General features: G+C 39.4%; 1 protein-coding gene across 2 annotated transcripts; it reads left to right on the plus strand.

The window, feature by feature from the left end:
• Positions 1–21: 21 nt before the first annotated feature.
• acox1 (acyl-CoA oxidase 1, palmitoyl) lies at positions 22–20,506 on the plus strand. Of its 2 annotated transcripts, none has more exons than XM_084377157.1 (14): positions 22–241; positions 2,016–2,175; positions 3,796–3,956; positions 8,375–8,482; positions 8,704–8,823; positions 8,974–9,089; positions 9,482–9,651; positions 10,231–10,393; positions 11,310–11,500; positions 13,855–14,034; positions 14,328–14,433; positions 15,271–15,414; positions 16,427–16,633; positions 18,089–20,506. In XM_084377157.1, exons 1-14 carry the CDS (start codon positions 133–135, stop codon positions 18,137–18,139), a joined length of 1,986 nt encoding a protein of 661 aa, XP_084233283.1. In that variant the 5' UTR covers positions 22–132; the 3' UTR covers positions 18,140–20,506. The 2 variants fall into 2 exon arrangements, with proteins under 2 accessions (XP_084233283.1, XP_084233282.1); XM_084377156.1 differs by lacking the exon at positions 3,796–3,956 and adding an exon at positions 5,809–5,969.
• Positions 20,507–21,432: the final 926 nt, after the last annotated feature.

A 21,432-nucleotide genomic window follows, 5' to 3' on the forward strand; every position in this document is an offset into this window, starting at 1 on the left:
CGTCGATACCCAGCTTCAGGAAGAGGCCGTGTGAGGGACACCATCAGGTTCAGGTTGCTGCAAGAGGTTACTGAACAAGAGTCCCATCAAACTTGTTCTCGATACATATCGATTTCAGTCAGAAACAGAGCCATGAATGCTGATATTCTGAAAGAGCGGCAAAACGCCACTTTTGACGTCGAGAAACTGACCCACATTTTGGATGGGGGCCCAGAATTAACTAAAAGAAGACGAGAAATTGGTGAGTTTCAAATGTCTTCTTTGCCCTTTTGAGTTATTGTGTTCGTTAAAACTTGATTTCATACTAGTCGGAATTGCTGCGAAATGAGAATAGCCAGGGAGAAAATGAGCTAACACAGCAATGCTTTCATCGGCTGTTTACTGTGCTGTTGCTAGCAGCTCTCCTCTCCGCGGCCGCAAGGTAACGTCCTAGTTGTCCTGAGTTAACTCACATTTTTGCCTTTTTTAAGTTGCTCATCTCACATTGTGTCTGTGATGTGATATTTCTAAAGATATGTATGTTGGATTGATTGTATATGATCCAAAGGGGAATTCGGCTTCCGTGTATTTTAGCAAACATCTTTACTTGACTTGATGTAGTCACATTTTATAGTCCAGTTATGTCATGTTTATCTACGGAGGCGCTTCAGTAACTTGTACACGTGAATTTCACCTTTCAGAGCCGGTGCTACTTTATTTCTATACTCTGTAGTATGCAAAATTACATGTAGTCATTTATGTCATCAAGGCCATATTTATTCAGCTATGTAGAGAGATTTGTGTACCCAAAATAAATAAATAAATGAATAAAAATGGTGAAAAATGTGCATCACAGTTTCCCAGAGTACAAGGTGACATCTTCAAATAGCTTGTTTTGTCTGACCAACAGTCCAAAGATATTTTAATAATAGTAATGCTAATAATAATAATAATAATAATAATAATAATAATGATAAACTTTATTTATATGATGTGCAAAGTGCTTCACAGAAAAAGGAACAACAGCAGATAAAAAAGTAAATAACACAACATAGTATAGTTAAGAGTAAAAGGATCTTTTTTGTAGATGTATTTATCCAGTTTATTTCTCAGGGACAGTGCATATTATAGAACATTACCTAACCATGCCAGAATTAGCCAAGAGGCTAGTTTGCATGTGTCGTCCCTGGCCAGGTGTAAAGTTGGCAACCTAAACAGCAATCATAATGTGAGGCATATCAATTACAGTAAAAGCAGGCAAAGACATGGACGGCAATAAGAGCAGAGCGTATTACAGTGCAACGAAGCAAAGACAAACAATACAATAACAAGCAAACGCAAGCAAGCACAGACACGACAGATAATCTACAAAAATGGTTTACCGAAATAGACATGAGCAAGGATGGATAGGAGCAGAGACTGATTTGAAAAACAGATAAAACCCTTAGAAAATGGCTCAAACCAATTAACCGATTTCCCTATATAAGCCTGTGGATGAGTTCTTTAAATTATTTAATACTGCTGGAGTGTGAATTTTGCTGTGAGGACATTCAAAAGGATGTGCACCTCAGTGCCTCGTCTCAGTGCCTCTGTCCCCTCCACTAACAGAGAGCAACAGTTGTTCACATTTGTTTAGAAATGGAGTCGGTTAACATAAACTAATGACCGCCTTCCAGAACAAAACAGAAGTTCCACCGATATAATTTCCCCAGTGGTAATGTGCATGGTGTAGTGTTTTTTGCTTTGAATATCTCCATGAATATATCTCAAGTAAGACAATCTACCCTCAAAGAGATATCCACTGATATAGTTGGTTAATTTGTAAAGAAAATACATTACATGAATCTTCTTACTTTGTCACACATTTTCAAATCTCGATACACACAAACCTCTGCACATTTTCACAGATGGGTACACAGATATCAATAGACTAGCAAATGTCCAATTGAACGTAGAAATATGCAGATCTTGCCTTGATTTGCAGCTGTATAGACTAAAAGATACATTTCTGATTTAATTTCCACTATCCACTGTAGAGTCAATGGTTCTCAGCGACCCAGACTTTATGGAGGAGGACCCAAACTTCCTGTCCCGCAGTGAGCGCTATGACCAGGCTGTTCGAAAAAGTGCCCAAATGATCCTGAAGATCAGAGAGTACGGCATTGCAGACCCAGAAGAGATCTACTGCTATAAGAGGTATGTGGTAAGGGAGTCGATGTGTGAGGCCAACAGTCAGCTGCTTTACATACTGTAGATCCAGATAGGTGTACGTGACTGCAAGGCGGAGGTAGAGCAGCGCGCGCACACACACACACACACACACACACACACACACACACACACACACAATCAGATCCATTGTTAAGAGTGGTAAATAAACATGTAGGTGGTGATTCCAGCACACAAGGAGTGTAACATTGCAGACTCAGAAATATCAGAAGAGTAAGAAGTTATATGTGTAATGGTAGATTTAAAAGATGGAAGTTCACAGTTCCAATAATGACATTTATGGTTTGTTTAGCCAAAGTCTAAGGGGCTGTTATGCCACCACGCTCTGACTGTCCTTAATGGCAGTATTCAAATAATATACCTGGATTGTTTGTTCAATGTTGCAACATTACATCAAAATACCACACATGGTGCACCATTTTATGTTTAACTGTGAATGTATAAAACAACAAAATAATAGGATTTAGAAATTGATTGTACAAAATAAAAAGTAAAAAAACATTTAAATTTGTCTTTGGAGGTAATGTGTAATATAAACTAGCTTGAACAACTATCTGTAAAACTGTACGTGGACCTAAAGCTGACAGTCATTTGGAGCAAAGTTCATTTAAGATTACAACTGTGTCAGAGGGTGTACAAGCTCTTGGTTTTCACCAGTGCAATGTGTATGTGCAATGTGATACAATGTTATAGATCACCCTTTTAAGAAATGCTACTTTTTGTCGACAATATCAGACAGAGGTTAAATAAAGTTGATCTTTGTGATACAGTGCAGCTGTTGAAGACCAGCATCTGTGATACAGTGCAGCTGTTGAAGTGGTGTATATATACTGTATTTTTTTAATTTAAAATAAATAAGCACCAACAGGCTCATAGGAACCAAACACCAGAACAGAGAAGAAGGAAACACTCCACTTTGTCTGTTCAAAGTAGGCTTGGGCCGATATTAGATTATCGAATATCGCAATATTTACTGTCATACATGATATTTTTGACAATATAAAATATCAAACAGCTGTGTGATTCGTCACACGTGGTATTGCATAATCCCTTTAACCCTGAAAAAGTCTCCCTCTTTACCAGCACCAAAGCACCGCCAGTCCATCACATTTCTTCCACCAAGCACCAGTCCACCATCTTTTCATTTGTTGTGTGTCACACAAAAGCTCAACACGTCAAACTTATATTTGTCTGTCCACAACATTTTTTTCCAGTCCTCCAATGTCTGGGTTTCTGTTTTTTTGCCAGTCTTAAGCTTTTCCTTTTATTGGACATTCTCAGATATAGCTTTTTCTTTTCTACTTTGCCTCGTCGTCATCTCTTAACTGTTCTGTGGGGACCATTTAATGGCGCTGCCATCCAACAGATTCCAGAACGAAGCTCAAAAGGCAGTTTAAATAAAAAAAAAAACAAGCTGAATTAAGTACTTCAACCTGGACTGTTTTTTTATTTTAAAGTCTTGTTTAGTTACTTATTTAACCACTGAATTTGACAAAACATTGAATAACTTCTCAGACAACAGAGTGCCATACTGAGTCACCAAATACATCACAGTCTGAGTAACAGCACTACTTTCCCTTCACCCAGTACGGCTCTTGGACCCCAACCTGAACCCTTGGGACTACACTTTGCCATGTTCCTTCCAACCCTGTACACCCAGTGCGAACCTGAGCAGTCCAGGAAATGGTTACCTCTGGCTGAGTCCCTCCAGGTCATGGGCACATATGCCCAAACTGAGATTGGTCATGGTCAGTCTTGGACTTAGCCCTTAACTTATTTACTTGTTGTTTAAGGCCCTCAGACACCACTCCATTGTGCTCAAAAGCACGAATTGCCATTTTCCAATGTTTAGCCAGAATTATATTTGGGGCAGAAAAAGAGGCCACTTTCAGCAGGTTTGGAAAACTGCTACAGGAGTAGTTCTGGTGAACTTGTATGTGTTTGACAGATCCAAATCATGTAGAAAATTCGAAAGTAGTTGCATGTGTGTCCTGACAGTTGTGCTTATGCGTGACATTTTGTTCTAACAAGAGATGGTTATCAGTGAGTAGCGAAATGCACGTAGATATAGAATGATTAACATCACATCACTAGTGGTCCCTTAACCCGTCAGAGTTAGTTTAGTAGTATCTTTGAATAAAATGAGTAAAATTTGTCTCATTTGTTCCAAAACATACTCCCACCAACATCAGGTAGTTTTGCTGCTTTCCTACTCACAACTCTCTTATCCCCCTTTATTAATGATAATGCACTGGTGATGAAGCTCATGTGCATTTTAATTTTGATTGCATTCCACTTTTTGCAACTCTTTTTCCAATTGAATGAATGAATCATTAAATGAATCATTAAAGTTTTTGATTGTCAAGTCTGTCTTTGGTTTGGCTTTTGACATCTTGAGTGAACAGAAAGTGTTTTTTGTTCTTGTTCTTCATCTTGCATCAAAGACAAGTGAAGCTCTATTAGGTGCAGTAGAAATCTGTGTTCTGGGAGCCACAACTAGGCTAGGAGATCTAGCTTCTGAATGTCTCTTTGTAATCTGAGAGGCATACAAATCTGTGGTGAGAGGGAATGTAGGCCAAGCCAGCTTTTGTCTGTTGCCTTGCTGTAACAAAGCCAAGTGGACGTTACAATGAATTTGTATTTCATCTGTGCAAAGCCGCACTGAAAATTCAGAACTGATGGCTCTGTTCGTTTGATGAACCCTTCGTTCACCTGTCTTTTGGCAGGTTTGGACCAACACTGCGTTTAAGTCCTAGAGTATCACTGATGCCTGTGACCACTTTTCTAGGGCTGCAACTAATGATTCAACAATGATGATCATCATTGTTGAATCTGCTGGTTATTTTCTTGAGTAAAAGATAAATAATTTGGTTTATAAAACATCAGAAAACAAAGATACCCATCACAATATCCTAGAGCACAAGATAACGTGGACATTTTTCCCTACGTCTGGAGAACATTTTACCTTTATCAAAATTTGGAGCTTCTGTGATTTGGATTTTGGCACCCACCACATTGGGTTTTTGATAATCCAGGTAGTGAAGATGGCAAAGTTAACATTTGACCACTTGGTGTAAAGAAATCTAAGATGCAAATAAATCAGAAGTTTGTTTGATACAGAACCTTTTTTGCTTTGATTTGATCAGCTAATGGTCAGAAACGGTGAACAGCAGAGCCTAAACTGAGAACAGGTGCAGAGTAAAGTGTTTTAGCAGGAAAACCTTCTTTGCTATGGCTACCAAAGACAGATGCATGTAATGTGAAAAAGGGGAGTTTCAAGCCAAACGATGACCATATGATCAAATCAACGGTTCCAATATGCATGATATGCTCACGGTCTGTTTGTCTTTGTCATTTCTGTCATTACCGCTTCCTTGCACAACAACTGTTTTCTTCCTTCCCTCACTTCTTCTTGAAATTAACCATGTCAATTTTGACCCATAATAATTCCTCCTTTTGGATTTTAAATATACTTCATTCATCATTCTCTCCTCTTCCATCTACACTTACATGGGTTCAAACTTTCCGTCTTCCTCCTTGCCTTTTCTGCATCACCACCTGCTTTTCTTTTCCGTTTTGCCCCTATGCTGCGTGGCCTAGTACTGTTCACCTCGGCAAGCCAGAGCCCTTGGATCTCCATCTGGGGATGTTCCTGCCCACACTGCTCAACCAGGCCAACCAAGAGCAAATGGACCGTTTCTTCATGCCCTCCTGGAACCTAAAGATCATCGGCACCTACGCTCAGACTGAGATGGGCCACGGTAAACTGAACAGAGCAGCCCAAAATATCAGGCCTGTTTAGGCATGTCACTGCAGGGATTCTTTGGTTTCTTTCTCATTGCCAGTGCCAACAGATCGTAAATTAGCGTAGTGATGATGATGTTTACGTAGGTAGTACTTTAACCCTCCTTTCACCTTTGGGATAACACTCTAAATAAATTCTAAGCGCTATATCGCAACTGGACCCATGTTAGGTCACCTAGCCCTAACATGGGTCAATGACTCACAAGTCGCCCTAACCACTCTGAGACTCTGAGTTGAACTTATTTGACCTCATGTGACCTTAATGACTCTGTAAGGACAAACCCATACAGGGTTTAAAGCCTGCAACTCCCTTCCAGTTAGTTACAGCTGAAGAGGCCTCTTGGATGAGAGGTGAAACATCTTCAGGAAACTGTCCAGTCCAGTTGCCTATGATGTAGCACTTAGAATCACCTGGATGACTGAAAACCTTCATCAACTCTAAATAAATGATTAACTTTCTTTTTTCTGGAAAGTGTTCAAAGTTCATTTTGGTGACTATTTAACAGTTTTTTCCTCTGTCACACACATGTTAGCATATATATTCACAAACATAGCACTTACAGTAGCAGAACAATTCTCAAATTCAACAATAATAAGTAATGTACCAGACACATTAACTTCTGCTCATTTTCGAGGGGTTTAAACTGCTCAAGTCAAATTGAACCCAAGGATAAAAGATGTAATTAAATTTGAAGATAGCAAGAGGGTTAATGCAGAAAGAGACTGGTGCAATCTTTAGGAGTGTGATAGTTCTCATGCTTCAGTTAAAACAAATGTTGACTTAATTAATACCAGTTTAGTTTTCTTTTATGGAACAGTCAGAGTGTTTTTTAACGCTGCCATCCTTATTTTGCCATCATTTGTTTTGGTAACAAGTCATGCAGGAAATGCTGAACAAGTGGGCAGACAAGTTTAACTTGGAGGCCAGCCCCACCAGTTTTCCACATTAAAGTGTATTAACTTGAGTCCTACTGCATATGTGGAATAAAGTAGTAGTAAGGACTATTGTGGCTCTAGGGGAAGTGACTAAGCTGCATTGTGGGAAATGTAGGCACCAGGTTTTGAAAAGCTGCCCCTTGGTGTAGCATTGCACTCCGTTGGACTCATTATGGACATTTTAATGATTAAAATTGGTACAGCAGCACTGTTGACTGTTTACTCGATGCATTCTTCTTCCTTTTCAAAACCTGGTGCCTACATTACCCACAGTGCAACTTAGCTATTGAGTGACATCAATGGAGACATAGAATACCTGCAGCTTCCTCTGGAGCCACAAATTTTGATGCAAGTGGGGGCCAAACATGTTTTTTCACTTTAACCCATTATCCTATTTGATGTTTTGAGATAGCCTTTTTGCTTGTATGATAGATCTTTTAGTATTATTGGATGAAATTATTTATTATTATTGTCGCTTCGTGTCACTTTAAAGGGGCACTATGTACTTTTTGGAGGAGAAATTCGATCTCAGATTTTAAATGTTTACAATATTATTACAAAGCAAAACAGTTTGAAATTGTGTTGTACTTTAAGTTCAGTCTGTTTATTCAGTCATGAAAATGAAGAGTTTGTTTATTTTAGTTTGTCAGTGAAGAGCTTTCTCCTCTGATAAAAATGTCTTTCCCAAAACTACATAGTGCACCTTTAATGACATTTCTTAGTCTTGTGGTTAGTAAGGCCAGGTCGTTCACTTTTAATCTTCAACTGTGTACACTTTATGGATGGCAAAAGCTATGAATGTAGGACAGAAAGTTAACACAAAATCAGAATTTCCTGTTAATTTCAAACCTCTGTTATGTTAACCTCCTGTCCTGGTGTTCTCCCTGACCTCCATCCCATATCCGACATTCCTCTGAGACAAACCTTCCTCTCTTGCTCTCTCACTGATGCTTATTGTGTTTTAGCATGCAGCTCAGTCGAGCAACACACAATCCGTTTGAATTGACAGTTCAGACTAAAAACAGATGGCATGCCGTAGATGCAGCATTAACGGAATTATCTTAGCATATGATTGTTACACATGTTTTTAGATCTGTCAAACACCTACAAAGTGCACTGCTTTCCTCCTTTATGTTGGCTTCATCCATTTTATTTTTCATTTAAGAGTTCAAATGTGAATGTTTGCAAGTTTCAAACTGTCTAGGGCCAAACATGTTTTCTTTCATTTTAATCCATCATCCCATTTGATGATTTTAGTATGCTCATGTGTATGATCATTTAGTACTATTAGATGCTGTATGAGTAATTGCTTAATCTTATTGTCTGTTCTTGGTTTTGTGGTTAGCAAAGTCATTCATTTTTATTCTTCAGCTGTACTCTGTATGTGTGTGTTCCCTGCGTGTGTGTTTGGCGGTTGTCTTTCTAGGCACTCACCTCAGAGGGCTGGAGACCACAGCCACATATGACCCGGCCACACAGGAGTTTGTGTTGAACAGTCCCACAGTCAGCTCCATCAAATGGTGGCCCGGAGGACGTAAGTACATTCATGCAGTCACATCTCTGCAGTGTCAGGACTGCACCAAGAGTTATTTTGCAGCTGGTATCATTCCTTTGAGCGTGATAAAGGAATTCAATGTTTAGACTGTCTGATGGTTCCTTGAGATGGTGCAATGCTCTCTTCAGGCTGAGAAAAGCTCATTAACATCTGGAACAAACTAGTTTTAACCTTCTCGCTCTCTCTCTCTCTCTTTCTAGTTGGAAAGACCTCAAACCACGCCATAGTTCTAGCCCAGCTCTACACACAGGGAAATTGCCACGGTCTGCATGCTTTCATTGTCCCCATCCGGGACATGAACACACATGTACCCCTGCCAGGTAACCACCATCTGTAATGTCTCTATAGATGGGGTGTTTTTGGTAAAGACAGCCCTCCTTTACCTCCCTTTCTGTCTTTGCATCCCGTTTTGTATCCGTGTTATTGTTCTGAATCATCTGCTTTCTGTTTCTATTCACTGTCTTTCTTAGGTATTGTTGTTGGAGATATCGGCCCCAAGTTTGGCTTTGATGAAATTGACAATGGCTTCCTGAAATTGGAGAATGTTCGAATCCCACGCGAGAACATGCTGATGAAATATGCCAAGGTGACCGGATGTAATCCGATTGACAGTTTCTAGAAGAACTTATTTTGTGAAAGGATTGTTGTCAGTGTAATTGCACCAACACATACACTAAAGGGCTGTTAGTGGCGTAAGACTTGCTGTTTTTCCTGATCCTTAAATAGCAAAGACCTGTACTACTGTGTTTTTTTAACCAACAATGGAAGGATTGTTGCATTGCATTCACAAGTTATGTGTCATACAAACGAAATGAATGAGAATAATAGAATAAGTAAAAGAACTTGTAACCATCATGAAGGGAGGATTTATTCTCTGGCTGTTGGATTATAATTGTACCAAAATTAACAGTGTATGCTGCATTTTGAGTGGATGTACTGAAGCATCAGCAAAGTGGAATGATTCTGTTTCTCCACTAGGTGGAGCCAGATGGAACCTACGTGAAGCCGCCAAGTGCCAAGCTGACCTACGGCACCATGGTCTTCATCCGCTCCATGATTGTAGGGGAGTCAGCTCGGGCCCTCTCCAAGGCCTGCACCATCGCCATCCGCTACAGTGCTGTTCGTCACCAGTCTGAAATCCGGCCGGGGTCAGTCAATACAAATTAATTCCTAATAGCACTTCAGCAAACAGCTCCACAGATGTTGCATAACCCAGCGAAGCTGCAAGTAAAAACAAATGCATACTTAAAGTCATGCATGACAATCAAGTGACAGGGTTCAAAATTAGATTTTACTTTATTGTAAGTTATGGAAGTTGGGAGCTCCTGAAAAAATGTTATCAGTGACATTTATGTGAGGAAAAGTCTCAAATAACAAATTGTGAAGGAATTACTATATTTAATTCAGTGGTAGACTCGTACCTTAACTCCTCGAGCAAGGAAACAAAATCTGTTTGATTTCGTTATGTTTGTTCCATAAGAACATTGATGGTTTATACAGTAAATATATGGAGCAGATGGTGTGATATGAAGAAGGCCAATGTGTCAGAATAGTATAATATGTATAATTCCATGTTGGTGTCTTTGGTCAATGTCAGAGGATCAGAAATAGCGATAAATGCCAACAGACTGATGAATCGATCACTTGCTCTGTCCCCGAGCATCAAAGGGAAGTACAATCTTTAAAGAGACACTAAAAACTCAAACCTGTGTGTTTCTGTTTCACAGAGAGCCAGAGCCCCAGATCATCGACTTCCAGACGCAGCAGTACAAGCTGTTTCCTCTGCTGGCTACAGCCTACGCCTTTACTTTTGTCGGCCAGTACATGAAGAATACATATAGTCGCATCAGTGGAGACATCAACCAGGGGGACTTCAGTGAACTGCCCGAGGTACTGAATGGACATATGACATTAATTCTTCAAATGTAGCACTACAGTTATTCTGCTTTATGCTGACTATACTGGCCTCGAGCCCTCTGTCTGTGTGGCTGATTACACTCTTTTTGCTAACTTCAATTGCTAGCACCATTTTGTTGCCATACATAACTGCTAATGAGTTAGCAAATACTTGTCATGTATAATAATATAAATCATAATATATATTACCCAGCATACTACGTACTGAATCCATACCTCCTGGCCATTACAGCCATTTTTCTTATCAGGTCAGTATACTTTTTTCACACAAAACTCAAGACCAGTGCACTCTTATAGAACCTTTGTTATTAGCATTTACATTGTGTGTTATTAATTTGTTGTACGTATAAATCAGTTGCTTAGTTTACAGTTATGTAATTGCAGCTAAAATGACAATTTGTAATAGAAAAATAATCTGCTTTTGAGTCCATAAAGTGCGTGCAGGGTGCTGGGGATCGCTGAGATGAACTGTTGGGTTTTGATTGACTAATTGATTGATTAATTGGTAGCGAGGGAGCTAACTTAACACTACATTAACAGAGGGATGATAACAAGATTACAATGTGTAGGGTGATCAAAGCGCAACTCTCACAAGCAACAATCCGCGTCCAGCCAATCTGCTGCCACAAATGGTCTTTTTACTGAATTAAGCCACCATGGGGAACACCAGAAGGCACAGAACGTTGCTTCTGTATGGAGTGAAAATGCCAATAAGCCACTTGTGGCTAATTCTAGTGAATTAATTAGTATAGAATAATGTGGACTATTGTTTATATCATTCTATATTTTCAAAGCTCTTGGTCATATTATTTGCTTTATATTTCTTTTCACCCAGTTTTTAGGCTTGTGTGAGGCCATTTTCTCACCCTCTTTGCCCTCTGCTCTACAGCTCCATGCTTTGTCTGCGGGACTGAAGGCCTTCACCACGTGGACAGCCAACGCTGCCATTGAGGTTTGCCGCATGTCATGCGGTGGCCATGGCTACTCTCGCAGCAGTGGCTTGCCGGACTTGTACGTCAACTTCACCCCTACATGCACCTACGAGGGAGAGAACACAGTCATGATGCTGCAGACTGCAAGGTAACTTGTCACAGAGATGTATGACCACATTGTGACACCTCACCAGGACACTTTGCTTTTGCTTTAAGGTGCAACACTTACAGGAACTTGCTATTCACATAGAAGATTTAGTACTTTAAACCCCCATTTTTTTTTGTCACACACGCAAGAATAAGAGACAAAATACAGACACATTCAGCCATGCACCCACTCATCAGCCCTACCATGCCACAATTACAGGAACCACACCCATACTCTTACCACAGCAAAAACAAACACAAGTCACATTTTATATCCCTCAGTGACAGCTGTGTTGGTGTTTTGTATCACTGGTTCTGTACAGGTCAGCTATCAGGTTTCAGAACCTGTTGTTTGTCTTTTAAAGGGGTATTGCTTAGAAAAGGTATGCAAACAGTTGACATGTACAACTACTTGATGAGCTCATACCTGAACATGAAACACATACAAAAAGAACAAAGACGTTGTGACTAGGGTTGTACGGAAGCCCTAAAGGGCCATGCATTCATACATTTTATTTCCTCCGTTTTCCCGTTATAACCAGTTAATTAGGGCCCGAGCAGGGAACCTGCAAGGACCCTATTGTAATTGTAATGATTATTATTATTATTATTATTTTCCTTTGTCCCAAATGATCGCATTTTTCACTGCCTGAACATGGATGAAAACGCGATTTTATTTGGTAAATAGATCAGGCCTCGCGAAAAATTTTATAATCTGTTGTCATTGTGAATTTTCGCCACTAGGTGGCGCTATTATCAAGGAAAGTGCGTTTTGGCTAATAACTCCCACATACTTTGTCGCACATTCAAAAACCTCATATCCACGCGTTCAGTGAATTCTGCTGAATCTCCTGATATAGGCCACGCCCATATCCGCCTACCGTTTTTTTTCGCTAGCTCGCAAAATGTCGTAAACCTACTTTTTCAAACTCCTCCCAGGCAGTTTCACCGATTTGCACCAAACTTTGCACACAGCATCTGTGGACCCTCCTGACTCAAACTTATTAAAAGAATTTTGATATTCCAAAGGATACTCAAGTGATTAAATAACAACTTCCTGCAGATTTCGGCCAAAACAGGAAGTGTTGCATATCTCCACATTGGTGTGTCCGAATGACATGAAACTCAGGATAATACTTCCCCATGAGCCCCTAAGGCTCTGTGCCAAATTTTGGCCGACCACCACTAGGTGGCGCTCTTTAAATTGAAGTAATTTATATCTCCACATCCGTTTGTCTGATTGACATGAAACTTGGTACACTTATTGCAAATGCCCTCCTGAGGATGGCTGACGAAGGTCTTACTGCTCCGACACTAGGTGGCGCTCTGGCGGCAGTTTCATTTTGTTTTTGGCACTGTGCCCACACCGTAATACTTATGGATATGAAATTCATTGGGGTGGTACACACTGGCCCCTGTAACTCACACACCAAAAATTGCCACTAGGTGGCGCTGTTATCAAGACAAAACCGTTTTTCCCTTGACTGCCTTCACTTTTCATTACTCAACAGAAGTTGTTGCATGAACAAGCCCCGACGGCAGCATGCCCCGACACGCGTGGACTGCGAGGGCCCGTACATCACTGCTCGCAGTTTTAATTTTGTTTGTTTTCTCGAGATCTCAAGTTATTATCTCGAAATAACAACTGCCGTTTTCCTGAGATAACGGGATAATTTTCTCGAGATCTCGAGATAAAGAAACTTTGTTTTCCCGAGATAACGATATAATTAATTTAAGATCTCGAGATAATGACTGTGATATGATAGGCCTGACATTATGGAGACGCCGGGACCTCGTAGCTTGTCAGCTATGTAGTTAACGACGACATCAAGCTCACTTAGATTGCGCCGCCGATATAGCTGAAGCCTTGCTAACCGTCTTTTTAGATTACGCACACTAATGTGTATATTATCTGTAATAGCAAGGCATAATGCTATTTCAGCCTGTGTCAGGCCTTGATTGAAAAGATATGTGACGCGGTGATCGATATGCTCCTGCCTCTGACATTGCTACACTGAATGATGTTTCCTGCAATGATTTAATATACTACACTATCGTTTTGTTTTCTCAAGATCTCAAATTAATTATATTGTTATCACGGGAAAACGAAGGAAATAAAATGTATGAATGCATGGCCCTTTTGGGCTTCCGTATAAATGAATGCTGATATATGAAACCAGACTTGAATTGTGTGTAAGTATAAAAACATTACAACAGAAATAAACTAGACAAAACAAAACTACAAGAAATATTGCATGTTGGTACAGCTGGTATCTATAATTATAGTTAAATATTTCATACACCCATAATTGTTCAGACCTCTCCTGTGTGCCTCTGCAATGTTTGCCTGTGCAGATACCTGGTGAAGAGCTACCGACAGGCTAAAGCGGGCCAGCAGCTGAGCGGCATTGTGTCGTACCTGAACGAAGCGGACCACAGGAGGGTGCAGCCCCAGCCCGTCAGTGCTAGGCCAACAGTGGTCGACATTAACGACCTGAACAGCCTGGGGGAGGTCTACAAACTACGAGCTGCCATGTAAGAGACTAGTGCAGTAGATAAAATAACCTAACTGTATAGACCAAGGTCCGTGTTTACATTTCTGATTAAGTTATTTTATTTAATTGCATTTTCTACATTTTTTATGGACACATTCTGTGGAACTTATTCCATTACAGACGGCCTCTGTTGTACTCAAAACCCCAAATCAAAGATAAATGTGTGTCGGCATGATGTTAAAGCTTGGGAGGTATCAAATGTTTTGTTGTTTTTAATTTATATGAATGACATCTTTGGTTGGTGTGTGTGTGTGTGTGTGTGTGTGTGTGTAGTCTAGTTGGGATGGCCGCTAAGAGCATCCAGCAGGAGTTGCAGCACAGGAAGAATCAGGCGGACGCCTGGAACAACAGTGCTATTGACCTGGTCAAAGCCTCAGATGTAAGTTTATTTGTCTGTCTGTCTGTCTATCGGAATTTCCTAATTAAAAATTTCAACCTCAAGGCATTCCAGGTGTACAACGCTTAAAGTTAACAAACATCTTGGCTGACCATAACAAAGTTAAATCTCTTGGGCAGCATTACACACAATTAAACCCTCAGTAGTGCAGCCTCCATACACTGAAAATGAAATGGAGGAGTGGAAACGAAACTGAGGTAACAGACATCATACATTTTATTTTACAGCACTTTTATTCTATGAAACATATCTAAATGCTCCATTCACTAGCTTAAAACAAAAACCGTTGTCCACATAAATACATCTTACATCCCCATGGGTGCTGCCATTGTTGTCACCTCAGACAACTGCTTCCTAAGTAGGTGTAGATGAATTTGAGTTTACAAGTAGAAATTCCAACTTCAGATTCATTTAAAATGTTATCGTCAGGCTCACAATAGCGATTTTTTAAAATATTTAATCTTCTTTCATTCTGCAGGAGCTTTATTCACATTGGCTTAATTTCATGAGCTAAATATTCAAAACATTTTATATTGAAGAGCAAATCTTTCAGTGATGTTTGACTATTTACCTGATTTTCTGATTATGCAATCCCAATGTGAGTGTGGGACATTTATCTTTTATTTGATGAGTGAAGTATCTGTTTAGCTGTCAGACTGTGAACACCATCAGACCGACACGCCCCTCTTCTGCGCTGCCGGCTTTTCCATTCACACAGATGGACTGTACTGTACATCTCCCTTTTTAATCTTATTCAGTCCCTTTTTGACTCACTTGTTATTCTTGCATTCATGTGTCCTTCTGTTGTTTTGCCTCCAGGCCCACTGCCACTATGTTGTAGTGAAGCTCTTTACCGACAAGCTGGGGGAGATCGGTGACACAGCAGTACACTCAGTGGTGTCAAACCTGGCTCTGCTCTATGCCCTGCATGGCATCACAGTGAACTCTGGAGATTTCCTACAGGTCAGAAAAATCAGAATACATAAATACATACATATATAGTCATTATTTAATCTTGTTGCAAGTGTTGCAAGCATATTGTGCAAAGAGGCTCCAGTTATTTGCATTCTCTGTGCTGTTTGTCCGTCAGAGTCAGAGTCAAAGTCAAAGTCGGTGTCTGCTTCCATATGACAAACGGCAACAATCGCCTCTTTGTCTCTGAGCTTGCATAATAGGCTCTTTGTTTGTTAGATGTGTTTGCCTGGGTGGCTGGTGTCTTTTTGGTGTTAAAATAAAGTGAATTAGGTTTAGTTTTATCAGTTAGGCTTCAAAGGGGAATTCTAGTGTTGTTAAACCTTGATGCTATATTTACATTTTTTGGTGTGTAAATGATACTTGATACTTGCCCAAACTTGTGGAATCGGTCGAGCAGATCTCATCAGCTAGCAGCCACAACACAGCTGCAGTGGCTGCAACATTATCCAGTGGGGCAACTCTGTCAATGTTACTGTTACTTCCGCTAAGAGTGCTTGTTTTTTGCCACTGACAGGCTGAGATTGTTATTCTAAGCGTCTGACAACCTTACAGAAACAGTTCCTACAGAGACTGATCTTTTTGGGAAATAATAAGATCAGTTTTGTATCCAGAAAGTCTTGTTCAAGGTGAAGTCTCATTCGGAAATCTGGTGAAAGATGAGTTGTTGCAGGAAGACGACAGTGGAAGCGTGAATTCAAAGTTGGAGAGAGGAGTTTGGAAATGAATTCTTGCCGGCTGTTCCTCTAAGTAAACTCCAAACTCATTTTGGCAATCTTGATGAGGCAACAACCGTAAAAACTCACCGCGCAGGATTTCAGAGCTTTATGTCACCTAGAACAAGACTTTCTGGTAACAAAAAAAGATCTTAATATTCAACAAAAAGGTTCCTCTCTGTAGAAAGCATCTCAATCATCAACCTCAATCAGTGACAAAACCCTGTCTCTTCACTGTTGGATCCAGCAACATGTTTTCATCCACATCTATATCTACCATATTTCAGGCTGGACTGCTGAGTGTTCCCCAGGTGCTGCAGATTTCTGTTCGTATCAAGGAGCTGCTGTCTCAGCTGAGGCCCAACGCTGTTGCACTGGTAGATTCCTTTGACATTCACAACAAGAAGCTGAATTCCGTCCTTGGACGATATGATGGGAACGTGTATGAAAACATGTTCGAGTGGGCTCGCCGTTCACCCCTAAATGCCACAGAGGTGAGTCAAAAGTTTTCTTGTGGGGTCAAAGTGATTTAATACTCTTAATCCTTACGGCCGCTGCTAACAGGCCACAACATACGCTTAATGACAGCAACAATATAGAGAGTTAATGTTAAGTGCTTAGATCTAAATGTTAAAGCAAATTAAAAAGAAGAACATAAAGACATTTTGAGTGAAACTGAATCAGAATTGACCAAACTGAATGATGTGGTTTCTTATTGCTTTGGTTAGTTTACAGGCAGCTATAGACAACAATCTATAAGCTCCTGATGACGCTCATAATTTGATATACCAGCATAAAGAAAAACAACCCTTAAAATCGATATGTAGCTGGCATTAAAAAAAGAAAAGAAAAGGTTGCAGGTTGAGCTCACCGTGTTTCCAATAGTCTCTCCACTGGTTTGCCCAGCCAGGGGGGTGCTTGCTCAAAGGTCTTAGTTTAAAGCATTCTAACATTAACAGACATTATCAACAGAATGTGATGAAATAACAGTTTTGATGTGATGTCAAAGACATCTATGTACTGTGTTGAAGAGATATCTGGTGGAGTTAGCATGCTAACCAGCTAGCCCCGGGCCTGAAAACCTCTTTCTGTCAGCAATCCAAAGCTCCTGTGCTAGCGGTATAAACACCAACATGCCCCTGGTAGTCTGGCTAGCTGCATGGCTAAGACGGACAGGGTCATGTGAGATAAGATCCACCCCCTTTTGAAGCTTGACAACCAATCAAAAATAACAAATGACAACATGTGACCATAACAGTGATGACAATGCTCGGTCTAAATCTCAATACATTTCTATTTTCAGATCTTCTTAGCTTCTTAATTTGTAAGAGAAAAGCAGTTTAATATGGTGTGATTATTTTATTGGTTACAGTTAATGAATTAGTGGATAATGGATAATTCATTAATAAATGGATGTATATAGTGTAACATGCAAACTGGCTAACAATAAAAGTAATTTTTTAAATTGTATTGGACTTAAATGCTTAAAGCTTTCTACTGACTTCTAACTGGGATGTTAGTTGACGTCCCCTGTGTCCACTTTACCTTGTGGTTTTAGGACTTTTAATTTTATGTTTTTAAAATATATCAGCTTCCACTCGTAACCCCAGGTTTAACATTACAGCACTATTAACTGTGGGTAATTCCTTCAGGCAACCTCAAACCCTCATGGATTAACCGGGAACATGCCTCAAAGTCTGAGTGAGGACACTGGGATTGGACCATGAATTGACTTATATAGCAACTGTTTGAGCTTGCATTATTTGGACTTTGGCTAAACACAATCATTTGGTATCAGCAGATGCCCATAACCAACTAGAAAATGTAGAAACAAATCTTGCACTTCCACTGATGTGGTCAAGGAGGCTGTGTTTGTGACTGTATAAATGTCTTTTTTTCCTGTGGTCTTTTTAGCTTCACCAACGCTCCTTACCGTCTTTCTTCCACAGGTACATGAATCTTTCCACAAGTACCTGAAGCCTCTGAGGTCCAAACTGTGAGCTGACCCTTGCACCTCGTTTCCGGTCCGTGACCCTTGAAGTTTGTGCACATAGGCACAACACTAATAGTATTTTATCAACCCCATGATGGTCTTCACTCAACATCAGCTAGTTTTGAAGGAAGTTAGCCTCCCTCTTCTCTTCCTGTGGTCAAGTTGAACACTGTAATCAGTCTCTGTATACTGCTGGAGCAATGTCGACTGAATGTTTGGGTAATGTGGGATAATGGAGGTAATCGTGGACTGTAAACAGGGTTAATGGAAACAAACAGGATGGAAAGTCACTAATGAAATCACATTAATTTTAGCCCAAAAATAGCTTTAAGAATACTGAAAAAAATCAAGTACTTGCAGTTTTAGATTGCCATGTTAACTGTAGAGAAATCCCATTGTAAAGATTCTTACTGTTTGATTTCTCCACATCTTTTCTTCACTTTCCACTGCGTGCCTGATGACTCCTCTGTGCGAGACGGTCAAGATGGTAATGCCATCTCTTTTTTTTTTCCTAACAAGAACAGAATGTTATAATGAACGTTATGTAATGCTGGAGCATTTTATATTCGAAACAGATGAACAGTAGAATCAGTTCTGTTTGTTTCCCCTGACTACAACATGTTATTTGACAAGACACTGTGCTGTTTGTCATAATTATTGCTAATCCACCTTTATCTGTTAATTGTTGTCAGCATCAAGAAGGAATTGTATAAGGTTGGTGCAACTTTTCTCCCTCACCACTCCATACCCATGAACTGTTGTGACTTAAATGTAGTTGTACAAGAAGCCTAGCAAATAAGAGCAGAGGTCCAACAGAAACACCTGTGAAGATATAAAAGTATTTCCCTATAAAATACGGTTTTGAAAATGTCAATAGATAAAACCTCTGCTTCAGAGCTGTAAAAATTGCTTTGCCTTAAAAGTCCCAATCAAACTTTTCCTCACAGCCTTAATGATACTTTTAGCATCAAATAGTCTCCTTCTGGAGGCTAGAAAGGATTTATGTGGGTAGTTTCCTCCTTTATAGAGAACAGTTGAATTCATGTAACAATGATCTGTAATGCAACTAAGTTTTTCACAAGAAAATCTCTGTCCCATCACCTGTCACATCTCACATTATCATCAGGGTTGAGCGAGTATTCGGCTGAAACCAGTATCCAGTACAGATTACAGACAGAACAGAACACAAATATCTGTGATGACAGAAAATCCTCATTGGATAGCTGAAGTTTATTAATTCAAGTTTATAATAAAATGTTCTGTAAATAGTTATCATACTCTTGTGACTGAAAACATTGATCAGAGACTCAATTCTGAGGCTATTCTGTAAGTAGTTTTCGAACAAATATCTAGCAACCTCTGATCGACCCTTTCCAGCAAGTCCCACCAGTTTCCTGTTTAAGAACCACCCATTGCCTCTTTATGCCGAGCCCTTTCAGAGTGTGGATACAGATTCAGATAATTGTGTACTCGCATCACATCCCTAACTGTCACATTTCAATAAAATCTATGTTATTACGTGACTCTACTCCACTTATAGAAGCTGAGCTTAATGGAGAGCAGAGAGGCCTACCAAGAGACTAACCTGAGATGAAATTAACCACTTAGGGGTGATTTGTTATATATTCCTTAATTTCTAAGAAAATTAATGAATGGTTGCACGAGTGTCCACATGCTTTTGAATGTGTTTGTGGGACAGAAAGGATGTCAAGTGTGTAAAAAGGCCACATATCCACTGTATATGTGAATAAGTAGTCTCCCTCCCTGCTGTGTGGGGTTGATATATTATAAAGAAGGGTCAAGACCCCAGGCAACTTCTGGAAGGATTCTTTTTATTTCTTTTTAATTCAATTCATTTCAAACTTTAAATAGATCCGTTAATAATATGTTCAGATTGTTCTGATAGAATTTTTCTAATTCAGGTATGATTGTATTTTTCCCTAGATTAATTCTGTCATGTTTTTGTTATTAGAGGGTCATAAAAATCTATCATAGATTGACCAGAACTACTTAAATAAAGAGCTTTTGTGACTCTGATGACACTACGATGAAAAGGACAGCTTTAATCAAAAGCCTGACTGATCTGTAAAGATGATCTGCGTGATAATCATGTGCCTGGAGGAGTTGTTTTTTCTAACTAATGAAGAATTTTCTCTTATAACATTTCACTTTCTGTTTTCATTTGATTTCTAATCTGTTTTGGCTGTACAGGCATGTTTAGAAGTGTGTAATGACTAAGCAGTAAAGCGTATTTGTCATTTTCTTTGCTTGTTTTATTAAATAATACTGATTTTTTTTCTTTTTAAACAACACGAATTGAAAGGTTGGTTAATAATTTGACTTGTAATTATATTAATAAAAAAATAATAATCAAGATGTATTGTGTTGATTCTGTGGTTAACCAGCTTGAACTAAATTTCCAGGTCACTAGAGAGTCAACTTTGGAAAACACTGCCACAGGCTCAGTATTAATAACATACTTTTCCACTTGTGTGAAAAATGTATTTGAGGAACTTAACGTAGCATTAACATGAATATTTGTATCACCTTTTAACCTGGGATCCCACTGCAGAAGAGTAGAGTCAAAGAATACACCAAATAGAAATGCATGATTATTTAAAAATAATAAAAAATGACTGCGACTGCTGTTCTAATTAAAGATGAATTATGGGAATTGCAGGATCCAGCAATTATTTTGGCTTGATCCATCCTAAGGTCGGGATATCTTGGGCTCTGCTGCATCGACTTTGACCAATCCCTTTTTTTAAAATCGGTCTATTTAATCTGTCAGAAGTGTACTACTAAATTGCTAGGGTACCATTTTAATTAAATACTCAAAAGCAGCTGAAGCAACACTTGAAGTGTGAAATAAAAAGTTACATCATTTTAGACAAAAACATTAGATTGAACTAGGGGTGTCACGATATTGCGATTTTAATTCAGCAAAGACATTTGGCCTCATGCATCTTTTGTTTCTGAGTTCATCTGGTTGCAAATATGCCCTACTTCAGTATCGATAGTGCAACAATATTGTAGGGATTACTATTAGTACTTTCACAAACTACTAACTCAATAAGATCTCTGATCAATAATCATCAGTAATGTGGATATAATGACAAAGTTGGTAAAGGCAAGTATTATAACAAGTAGAAGAGTCTGGTAAGTGTAGAAAATAACATCACTTTAACGCAGCCTTTGAAACCAGAAAGAGACAACACTGATGCTATATCACAATATAACAAAATCAAATATCTGAGATATAGTCTCATATCATGATAACATACAGTATGTCATATCACA

This window comes from Pagrus pagrus, assembly GCF_965226575.1.
Source record: "Pagrus pagrus genome assembly, chromosome: 2".
NCBI lineage: Eukaryota > Metazoa > Chordata > Actinopteri > Spariformes > Sparidae > Pagrus > Pagrus pagrus.